This window comes from Diadema antillarum, unplaced genomic scaffold (genome assembly GCF_040938485.1).
Source record: "Diadema antillarum isolate AM-2024a unplaced genomic scaffold, OU_Dant_1.0 seq00000769_RagTag, whole genome shotgun sequence".
Classification (NCBI taxonomy): Eukaryota; Metazoa; Echinodermata; class Echinoidea; order Diadematoida; family Diadematidae; genus Diadema; species Diadema antillarum.
In genome coordinates, this window is record NW_027271659.1 from 162,501 (window position 1) to 174,855 (window position 12,355).

A 12,355-nucleotide genomic window follows, 5' to 3' on the forward strand; every position below is an offset into this window, starting at 1 on the left:
CAAGATCCACCAGGATTCCAACGCCAGTGGGTTCACAGCCTTTAAAACCAGAGTTTATTTTTAGCTGTCCTATTTGGCGAGCTGGCTAGTCGCTTTTGATCATAGAAGAATAAAGTTTCCTCTGAGTATATTTTCTCTTTTCTATTTCTTTTCCCTTTTTATTATAAAAGGAATACGAAGGACGTTTCGACTGCGCCTCATGGCACAGAATGGCATTCTGCTGCTCGATTATCTTTTTAACGTCCCGTTCCATTCGGATGAATTTGAATGTGACGCAAAACAATCAAACGGTGAAGCCGTAACAGTTCGTATCAAAATTAGCCTGGCGTACAAAAAAAATCACCCTACAGGCAGTTCTAGTCCCATTGATAAACTGTCGGGTTTTCGTGGTTACGGCTGCAAGTCTGTCGCTAAATTTAGATCTCCGAGTTGCCGGTCTCATTGAAGCCTTTGTAGAGAAGGTTGCACTCGTGAACTACATATTGCACTTTGTCACACAAGTTCGTTCTTCTTCTTCTTCTTCTTCTTCTTTTTTTCCCCCACTCTGTCCGCTGCCATGAAAATGAATCGGTAAAATAAAGTGGCTACACTTGAGGAAAAAAGGCCAGAACTGAACGAGCTACCAGCAATCTGCTGACACTCCGTGACTGATTGTCCTACATGTATTGTGTCAGTAGTTGCGATTTAACCCTTTGTGTGCAATGAGCGATGATTGGCAGAGAAATGTCCTATGGTATTTACACACTGTCCAAAGTCTCTGGCAAAAGAAGAGTTAAGTGGGTTTTTTTTTTTCAGAATAGATGAAGGCCAGCAAGATATATAAGGCTTAATATTTCCGCCACAACACATAGCAGAGATTGCATACGAGTATCCTAAGTGGTCAAGACTCTCCAACCTGCTTGCACCATTTCGTCAATTCAGATCAAAATCATGTTATAATCATTATCATTACGTCAGCATCATCGCATGCCTCATCATTATTAAATCATCATGTGTAACAGCTGTGTAATGGTAGGTGTACCATATGAGGAAATCATGAAACAAAACAAAAACGAGAGGGACACAAAAGGAAGGTTCATTGCAGCTGGAAATATGAGCTGCCATGATAATCATACCGTTTACTACAAGTCTATGAAAACGCGTGACATTAATTTTTGGTTTGCCGGTAAACACCTGCAGTCATAACATTCTCAAAGTACTCGCTGTTTGTAATTTTCCTGTTCACGATTTTTAATAGACCTACGTAAAGGCAATGTTGCTTTCGGAAATAAATATATCCCGAGAACATTGTCAAAATTGTGTTATTATCCAGATAACTTTCACGGTACCAATGAGCTTACAACAGCCTTACGTTTCCTAATTCGCTGCGTGGTGTGTGATACTATTAAAAGTATACGCCATGTTTTGATGTGTTATTTGCTTGCTGCACTAAATTTAAGTTTAGAGATTTAGAGAGTAAATTAAGGCTTAGAGAAAGGACCAACTAAATGTCTTGTTAACAGAAAACTCCTAGAATCTGAATTGTGACTGCTTTTGACGTGACGGGTCACACACACACACACACACACACACACACATAAATAAATATATGTATATATATATATATATATATATATATATATATATATATATATATATACATATATACATGTATATATACATATACAGTGTACATGCATATATATATATATATACATATATATATACATGTATATACATATATACATATACATGTATATAATTTTCTATATATGCTTCTATAGGCTTATTTTATACTCACCAACGAGAAGTAATCGCATGGTCTTCCGCATATAGTGCTTGAACTTCGTACTCTCCGTTTTTAGGTAACGATCGATTTGCTTACTGCGCTGGCGGGCGTCCAAGGTCTCGCACGTGCTGATCCGCCCCGCGCCTGGTCCTGCCATCTTTGGCAGGTTCTCGTCCGTCGTGCTCGGCGTGATCAAGCGGTAGTTCGTAGAGACAGGCATATTTTGTGCGGTGGTGTTCGTGAGTGGTTCGTGAAAGCTAAATCCTCGCTCTTCCCCTCCGTATTCTTATTCTGTACAACTACTTGGGACTTGCAAAACCATGTCACTTCGAAAGTTCCGAGGAAGATGAATGTTCTCTCTCTACGTGATGAGGCAGAACTTGTGGAAATGTTCTCGCGTTCGTACGAAAGAAAATAAACAGAAGGCAGCTTGCTGGTCATGTGGTCGATCACGTGACCAGTATCTGTCTCGTTTGCCCCCTTAGACGCATATCTTTCATGGCGCTTGTTTACGAATCTGTCGTTGCTGCAAATGCCTCCCTGCAAAGGATTCCATACACGCAAGGCACCATCCAACAACAGCGCTATAGGCCGGGGGATCCGTGGCGCCGGGACTGCCAACGAGAAGTCGGGCGAGTATTAATCCTGCATAGAGACCTGCAATATGGTCCGGTTTTCCGCAGTGAGCGAATTCGTAATCAAGAGCAGCTTTGTGTATGTTTCCCTGCCATTGCAGTTGTCACCTGGCTTGGATATGAAACACCCCTCCTCGGCCGAGGCTCCTTTCCGCTCGCTGTTTATATACCTACTACAGCATTTGACCAGACTTAAACTGATCGGTCAGACCTCGCCATTGTTGCTGGTGCCGTTACAGTGTGTGACTCACGTACAAAAATCATCTGCTTGTCACGTTGAATGAATGGTGGTGATAATAGGTGCTGTCTGAATCTCGCCAAAACCTGTCAGCTGTAGACTGTCACGTGGTCTCCACAGTTGGCTTCCTCTAGAAGGGCTTCCTTTCCCATCATATTATCGGTCGACAGGGTAATCCTACGAATGAGACAAAGACAGATAAACAGATAAATAGGAAGATAGATAGATACATTTATTGCTTGGTTGGTTGATTGATTGATTGGCAGATTACGGAGGGACATAAAGAGATAGAGGGGAGAAAATGTCATGGTTGGATTCAATTATTGCAGTAAATGTTTTGTTCACGAATTGTGGAGAGTTCTTGAAGATACTGTAAAACGAGAAATTTTCGCGTGCATTTTAATTTCGCGAATTTCGCGAGCGCCAAAATTCGCGAAATTAAAATGCACGCGAAAGCTTTTGTCTACACTAAATGCATTGAATGCCAGTAGCAATTCGCGAAAATTTCATGCCACGAAAAAGGCTGTCGGCTCCAATTCGCGAAAATTTCATGCCGCGAATATATCATGTTTTACAGTAATCAGTTTCGATACAATCAGGGTAATAAAACAATAACAACAACAACAATGTTACCCACAATGCAGCTATATGCGTCTCCTGACTATTGCGGTTGTTGCTGCTTTAGTGGCGTTTGAAAAGATTTTCACAAACTCTTAACTCGCCATCATGATGTTGTAATGTGTCTGTGAACGATAGCACTATATATTACCCATACTTGGAGCGATTCTCTTCTTTTGACATTGTTCGAATTAGAAAATGCCAATGCTAAGAATGAATGAATAGAAGGCCTACAACTGAATAAAAGAATTCGTGTTGATAAACAGGTGCACTGTAAGATGCATAAATGAAGAGAAAATTATGCATATTGATATTTTAGATAGTATGTAAATTGAGGGAAAAAACCCAAATACAGATATATTACAAAGTAATGTATATGATTCTTAATAACTCCTAAGACTAAGACACTATCATTTAATAGTCTTGAGCTATATGTTAAAGATCGAACATGCTTAGAATATCATTATTATCTGTCTGTGTGTTGTGAAAGAAAAAAAATAAGCGGCAAAATCGAGCATGTATATAATGTATATAAATATACATACAGACATAATTATCATATTGGACGCCATGATCGAGTGGAGATGAAAGAAGAAAATACTAAACACTGCAACTCACTCACTCTATATGGTGCTACGAAAAAGTGTGCTATTTCGTATCAGCACACACACGCTTTAAATAGCGCACCGAGACACACACTCTTTTGTGTTTCCAAGCAACATGGGGGGGGGGGAGGGGTGCGCAGGTTCCTAGGACTGTAGGAGAGCAGGTGTACTTGCTCATTTCCTTTTTAGGGACACCTTAGCTATTAATCTTTTATGAACGGGCATAGGAAATCAACCCCAATGACAATGACACGTGGAAAAGGTTAGCTCTGACCTTTTTGGCCGTCGTCTCGGTTAGGATTTACGATACCCTCGCATTTCACGAGCACTTTGGGAATCGTGCTACAGAGATAGGGGGGAAAAGAAGATGAGCAAAATAGGTTCCATCAGAGGAGAAGAGAAAGGGAAAGTGAGAGGGGAATTTAAAAGGAAGGCCCTAACGGATCGGGTGAACATTTTCAGCAGTCACATATAGTGGTCATGATATACATAATTTCTTGGGTCGTCGTATTCAAAGACATAATGACGGAATGTACTTGTAGTTGTGAAAAGGGTACTAGTATGTACATGTGGTATGTAGTTATGTGCTGTTCTCCGGGGCAATGACATAAAGAAGCTCATATCTGTTTCATATACTGAAAACAATAATTGAATGAATTTTAGCCTGTTCTTAAAATTATAAATATTGTTAACAAATTATCGTCTGTACTGCCAGAGACAGTTGCATTGCATTGCGATCGCTTCGGACAAGGGTCACTCGCTATAGAATCCATACGTTTATAGACTGTCTCGTCGCTATATACGAACCACAAGAGGGCGGTTTAGTACTATGGGGCAGTTTGGTTACTCTTGGGCCGAAGACAATAGTTGAATTTATGCCCCCAATTTCAACCAATGAGAATCGAGGACTCATCGAATATCATTCGATAGCGGTGGAAAGTGGAGAAAATACAAACAAATATAAATAATTACATTAAAAAAAACACACACACAAAATATGTGTGAAAGAAAAAGATACCGGGTAATAAGGTGAGTGTTTGCTTGCAGTACTAGCTGTAAAGCAAAATGTATATTTTTTCATGTTGTATCAAGTAACGAATGTTATAAAAGAGCTAAGATTTAGATTACGCCTCTTTTCTTTCCTCCCTCTATCTTCATCCTATTCTTATTCTTCTTCTTTCTTTTATGTTAAGATTTTTGTCTCATTTCTCTTTCTCTCTCTCTCTCTATCTATCTATCTAGCTAGCTAGCTTCTTGCAATCCAAAACTTATTACCCTTGCTCTGCGAGTACAGTCAGGGGGTTGAGGTTAGGAGGGTTACTAAATGGGATACGTTGGTCCAAGAGAAGTGCAACGTTGCTTTCTTCCTGAGATGTGAACGTCTGGTAATCAGACTACGAAGCTTTCTTTCATGAAATAAGACATACGTTGACAATTACAAGTCAACGTGTGCATTAAATAGTTTGTTTTGTGGAAACATACACCAAAACAGATACTCACACTTTATGTTGCGCTCATCAAAACAAACACTAGTATCGGTTTGTTTTGTTTTGTTCTGTTTTTTTATCACACTGCACCGCACGCAAGACCACGTACATGGGACTAATATCAAAATGCATCGACTGAAATCCAAATTTACGCATCTACACTGATATAGTCGTCGGTTTGAGTCATCTTTAGTTGTTGATAAATGTTGTAGAACGGTGATATTTATTTACATTAAGTGCTGATTTTATGAACGCTCTTTTGAGTGAGCAATCATTGTACATTTTACCACTTACTTTATGACGGGGGCCATTTTGAATCATCTGAAAAGTAAATTACCCCTTGAACCTCGTAGGTAAACAGATTCATGTATTCATAGGCCTGAAGAATTAAGTACTGTTTCCTAACACCAAAATGGTGGACACACCATTGGATCGCTGGAACCATAACTTCTCGCTGGTCAAGAACACTTCGCTATAAACCACTTTTGCTGGTACTAGAGTCGAGAACCGCAGAGAGGAACAAAATATTTCTTCCAGTCTTGTGTCAGGCTTGCAAACAACATTTTATTGTCTTTACTATACCGCATGTCTCAAAAAAAATTACAACGGTACCCTCCGCAATGATAACTTTAAAAGTAGTGAATCAGTCCAAATACAATTTCTGAGTATGAAACTATAACTCATTGCCCACATCGTAAAGAAAACCTCATCCGATTTGCTTCAGTGGTCAAAGAAAAATGAGGATCTTTGTAGAGCATGTCAGGAGTCCCTTCCCTTCAAGTTCTGTCCACTGTGTTCACACATTGATATGCAGTTCCAAGAGCATCCAAGTGCTAAACTTGGAAGAATCACATCTACAACATGCTTCACAACGATACACATTTCTCTGTGACCACTTAACCAAATTGCATGGGGTTTTCTGCAAAATATAGGTAAAATATCATATAGACCCTGAAATAGCATTCAGACAGTTTAATCATATTGGAAGTTATCAAGGCAAAATGCGATTGTACATATATATATATTTTTTTTTTTTTTTGGGGGGGGGAAGGGGGCATATCGTATTGCCAGCTGACAGTTCCACTTTACGCATGAGCTGAAAACGGGCATGTTGGTTCTTAAATTCACTCTAAAGATTAGCATCATTGATGTAATGATTAAATTTTACTTGCTAGCACGTCTACTAGTATCTGTCAGCATGGCTAGTATTTGTCAATATCACTAGAAATAGGTTCTTACTGCATTCTGTACAAACCAATGAAAACGAAATAGGTGTTTGTCGAAGTATCAGTTGACGGACCATTCTGGTCACCTGGTCTATACGTAATTTCGTTATTTGTTTGAACATGAATTCTATAAATCTTCACGTCGGGCAAGCTTATGCATTATACTACTTTGAAAACGAGGGAAGCGCCTAACCAACTGAGAAAAAAAAGGTCATTTGTACCAATGTGCACATAAGCTAATTGTAAACTGGCTTATCATTGTCTTTAGCATAGTCACAAAAAGCGAAGGATCTGCTCAAATGGGGGCACTAAATCATATTGACATAAGCAAAACATCAAAATGCCCACCATTGCACTTGAATAACTTTAGGTACCGAAGCATAAAGAGAAATTGGGATTTTTTTTCGTGTCCACTTTCGCATTTTGTTACCTTTCGCGGGATTCAGTTATGCGATGCTATACTCTATCCAACCTATCATTATCATTACTTTTGAAAAGAGAGCTTATTGAAGTGCATAAAAGCGGTGATTTGCGTATTTTGGACTTAGTCTTTTGCCAAAATGAAATAAAAAGGGGGATTTTCACCATAATTGTCATGATTACATAAGTTTTTGTTAACACTATACAGATGAAGAAAAGAAATCAGTGGTCACCGTTATTAATGTAACAAGTTGTCCTAAAGTGCAGAAAATACTTCCAAGAGCGGTGTCTTTGGTATATACTCGTTTCCTTGACACAGTGTGTGTGTGGGGAGGGGGGGTATATGTTTTTCTCTCTCTCTCTGTTTTTTTTTCTCTGCGTGTTTGTTTGTTTGTTCGTGTATGTGTTAGGGCTAACATATGTTTAAGTAGGGGATGAAACATATTTTCCAGGGAGGATCAAGAGAGAGAGAGAGAGAGAGAGAGAGAGAGCTACAAATAAGTCTTTTTCTGAACTGTACTATGTATTATGACAGTGTTCAGCAGAGTCTGATGCAGAAAGGAGGGATATACATAATCAAGCTCCCACTCACTCCCTTCCCAAAACACACATACAGACACACACACAAACCCATACATCCGTTCACTAAAGCACTGTCACCGTGTGTAATATTTTATAGTGTACGCATAACTCTTGGGAAACGCAGGTATCCAAAGCCTCCGAAAGATAGAGCTCTTGTCGTGTCTGTTGAGAATGTCTGCGCAACCTGTTAAACAAGTGATATGACATTAGAGGCCCATCACAGCGGCATTGACATACGGCGGAAAACCAAGCCTGCGCGCACGGACGGAAATAGATACCACATGGAAACCAGCCCTGCAGCATGCTCGTAATTATGCGTGTGCTGGCGGAATCCAATACAAAAAGGCGCCAGATATTAATAGCCAACAGGCACTCTCACACTAAGCGTGTACGGCATATTTTGGTTAAAGATATAAATACATACAAGCATTCAAACGCAATATTATGATATATAATATGATTTGTAGCATGATCGCCGCGTGTGAAAGCGTGGCCCCTATAAAGTAGAATGTAAAAAAAAACCCATCCCCAGACCACAAGATTACGAGAGGCTGGCGGGTTGGGGGTGGGGGAGGCTCCTTTGCAACATAGAGCATTATGTCAGCCACCACATACGTTGTAGTTGCTGTTCTTAGCCTCTAATTTGCTACTCGGAGTTAAGATCCGCATGCTGTAATTGTGTGTCTAAATCCTGCTGCTCGACAGTGATTTGCATCCCACAATGCAAATCTTCGAGGGAAACTTAAAGGACAAGTTCACCTTCATAGACATGTGGGTTGAGTGAATGCAGCAATATTAGTAGAACACATCAGTGAGAGTTTGAGCAAAATCGGACAATCCGTTAAAAAGTTATGAATTTTTGAAGTTTCTGCTCAGTCACGGCTGGATGAAAAGACTACTATAGCTTGTGATGTCACATGAGTACAACGATATAAAGAAAGAATAAAGAAAATCAACATATTTCCATTTTTCTCGCATAGCAAAAGAACACTCGACTTCTCTCTTTCAGAAGGCAGGGGGAATGATATTACCCTTAACATACGTCAGTAGCAAGTCGAAGAAATGTGCACTTTATTCAAAAAGTAAAGTTTTGTGAAATTCTCTTTTTATTTTCCTTATATAGTTGTACGCATGTGACATCATACACTGTAGTAGTCTTCTCTTCCAGCAGTGACTGCGCAGATACTTAAAATATTCGTAACTTTTGAACGGATAGTCCAATTTTCTCAAACTTTCACTGATATGTTCTACTAATATTGCTGCATTCTCTCAATCCTTATGTATATGAAGGTGGACTTGTCCTTTAAGTCAGAAAGAAGTTGATTCGATGGAAAGAGAAGAAAAAAGCGTGTTGAAACCTTCACCAACCCCAACATTTTTTCCACCGTTAACCACCACATTACCACTTTCAGTACTAGTATGTATACACATAGGTGTTCTTTGACTGGGGTGACATCATTGGCCGTAAAGAGTAAAAGAAACTTTACTTAAACTTTAGAAATAGTAGGGGAATACGGGTAATATTCATGGTTGTTAATGATGATGAAAACAGACCAGGAATGGACTCGCTGATAGTACCTGCCTATACGTGCGCATTCGAAGATAACCATTAACGCAATACAATCTTAAACATAATCTAGGTAATATACAATAGCATTTTAAACGTCAAACGAAGGTTGCAGTATGTTCACTTTGCATATCTTATCACTGACATGGGATAAATATCTATAGTTTATACTCCGAATATCATATCTTAAAGAGACAGTTATAAATATCTATTCAAGTGTACTTAACACAATACTGTTCCCTTTATATGGTAACTCGGTATAGGCACGTACCTTTAGACGCAGATAACATTTCCGTCAAAGTACAGTTCGGCAGATAAGAAAATACAAATGCAGATTTAAAATAATATCTTTAAAATGTGAAGAAAAAAAATCTCCGGTGTAAAGAAAGAAGACTATCTTACAGTCAGTGTCATGGCTTATAGAATACATGATTATGATCTGGCCTCAAATTCTTGTGAAATATTGCTGAACATGTTGCTTCTTAATTGCAGAATCAACGCGCCAAACTGACCCCACCTCTCAGCCCCCCCCCCCCCAAAAAAAAAAAAGGTCATACAGTTCAGACAAGTAAGTTACCAAAAAAAAAAAACCTTTTACAATATTAAAGTATTCTTGCCATTGCATATAAAAATTCAATTAGATCTATTATGTGCTAGTTATATCAAGTGCTGCATTACGCAATAAAGATTAGAGTGTTGTCAACTGCAAAGTACCGTCTGCAGCCGCCACTTAACAATAGCATAGAAAGGTTTGACAATAAGCAGGAAAAGACAAGAAAATGTTCACACCTTGCCGCCGTATTGATCCACAAAAAAAAAAAGAGAACGTCCCTCGTGCTCAGGCGGAACAGCTGGCTTGCCGTTTCTTTGACGTGTGAGGCGAATCCTGCAAAGCAACGGGCAAGGTAATGCCTTCAAATATCCAGGGAAATGAGAAGTTAGGTGCCCGTGTTAGAGCGAGAAATAAACACTGTTCCGACGATCCACCGTGGGCTCATTACGTCCATTTTGCGATAGCTGAGCCCGTGACGTTTTCGTGTTCATAGCCGGGTCTCATGTCGAAGCCCGATCTCGCGTTGCTTCGCCGTCAGTGCGGGGCGAGGCCACGCTGAAATACCGCTGGCGTTCAAAGAGAAAGAAAAGGGAAAATACACAGAGCGAGGACAGACGGGGGGAGAGGGAAGGAAAGGGAGAGAGAGAAGGAGAGGACAGAAAGATGACTCCTATAGGAAAATACACTTGAAAGAAGGCGGCGCTATACAGCGAAGGAGGGACAGGGTCAGACGGGCTGCATCACATGTGAGCGCGCTGGATGGCTGGCGAGTAAATGACATCGATTAATCGGGTCCCCTCTCTCCTCCTTTCACAGTCTAAAAATAGCCCGCTCACCTTCCTGTGGCGTAGAATTTCCGTGCTTGTGCGATGACAATCCGTGAGTTATCCGTGCAGGTATATTGACTGTTCGGGAGAGCTCGGCGCGACACGAGTCAATCCGTAGACCTATAGCATGCCTAGGGTCCGCCATTTCGCAAGGGCAGTCAGAAAAATGATCTTGCGAGGGCAGAATGAGAGGTAGAGGAGGGAAATTAGGGGGTGGGGTGGTGAGGGGAGGATAAAAAAAAAAGCGCCACGGTTTGCGCCGACGAGGGAGGTGAGACGAACTTGTGCTTCTTGTCGGCTGAGCAAACTTTAAACAGTTCGATACGGCCCGCCAATCAAGCGATCGGCCCATCGTTCCTGTTACAGGCCACCTTGAACGGGCAATATTAGAATTGATCGCTAGTAGAGGATAACAGCAATGAAAGCGAAAATAAAACACAAAGAACAGCAAAGAAAAATAGGGGGATGACTGACCCGTTTATTAGAAGAATTAGGATTGGGGCCTCGTCACTTATTTACAGTCTGTGCCCCTATATAGCTTACCCTGTATCTTTACGTTTTCTTCCTTCCCGCATCATATCGGATTGGCAGAGGTATAAACTATAATTAAATCGATTTGTATGTGTTACAAGAAATATAAGAACCGTCACTAAAAATAATGCGGAATGTCCAAGCTGGCGCATTCTATCTTCTTTTTCCTCTTCGAGCCATTCCCTTTTGAACATCCATCGCCTTTCTTCATCATCATGATTTTTTTGTCTTCAAATTAGTTATCATTATTATGTATTTTTTTTTTACATAGATCTTAATTATTACTTTTCTTTTCTGGATCATAAATTGCCTTCACCACTCAACCCTGGGAAAGCATCTTTGCCTCCCTATCTGACATATTTATCAGGAGGTTTACTCACCGTCAATTTGCAGTGATCTAGAGATTGCAAACTGATTCAAGGCAAATGCCAATCAGTTTAAAAAGATAACTCGTGGGACTACAATGATTGAACTCTGTCGACTGTGTTCACCTTTTTTTTAAAAACTCCTTTCTCAATAATATAGTTTAATGTCTCAGTGTTTCTTTTCGGGACCGTGTTTCATCAGGAAACGGCTCTATTCGTCGTTTGGAGTAAAGTTGCAATTTTTACTAAAGAACGAATCGTCAGTGTTGATGTGAGGATATATACGAATGCCTCAAGCAATCCAATTAACACGGCGCGCAGGGCAGATAAATTTAGGTTCACGATACGGGTAAAACGACATGCGGGGCACGTCTCTCCAACACGTTTAATCAATATTTGATCATCTATGAATGAGATATGAGAATACAGAGAGTGTTTAATCTTTAACTCCGCGTCAATAGCTTGCTATTTTTAGCTGCTATTTATAGCTCACAGTTGTGTTTCGTGTATCTGCAACTGAGCAATTTTGATCTGCGATAAATCGTCGTATTATATGCGGGCATGATTGTGCCTGCCTGTATTATGTTTGACAACATGTTTGTTGTGCTATAAACAGGCTGTGTGTAAATATGTATCCCTGTGTGTGTGTGTGTGTGTGTGTGTGTGTGTGTGTGTGTGTGTGTGTGTGTGTGTGTGTGTGTGTGTGTGTGTGTGTGTGTGTGTGTGTGTGTGTGTGTGTGTGCATGTGTCTGCGTTCATGCATCATAGCCAGAGGTCATCATACACACACACAAAAAAAGTGGTAGTTACCATACGATAAAGCCGTATTATAATCCACACAACCGCGAAAATAGGCTGATATCATAAACAAGCCACGAATTGCGATAATCGTACGTTTATGATGTTTATCTCTTGTGTGTCTGGCTATATCTT

At 40.1% G+C, this 12,355-nt stretch overlaps 1 protein-coding gene across 1 annotated transcript in view; it reads right to left on the reverse strand.

Moving 5' to 3' along the window:
• LOC139738838 (guanine nucleotide-binding protein G(s) subunit alpha-like) overlaps window positions 1-10,224 on the reverse strand; it is a 43,352-nt gene extending 33,128 nt beyond the window's left edge. Inside the window, exons 1-2 of the mRNA XM_071649474.1 lie at window positions 9,936-10,224; window positions 1,781-2,818 (exon numbers count right to left, since the gene is read on the reverse strand). Coding sequence (XP_071505575.1) covers window positions 1,781-1,988 — 208 coding nt within the window. The 5' untranslated portion in view covers window positions 1,989-2,818; window positions 9,936-10,224. The remainder of the gene's footprint in view (window positions 1-1,780; window positions 2,819-9,935) is intronic.
• Between the last annotated feature and the right edge of the window lie 2,131 nt (window positions 10,225-12,355).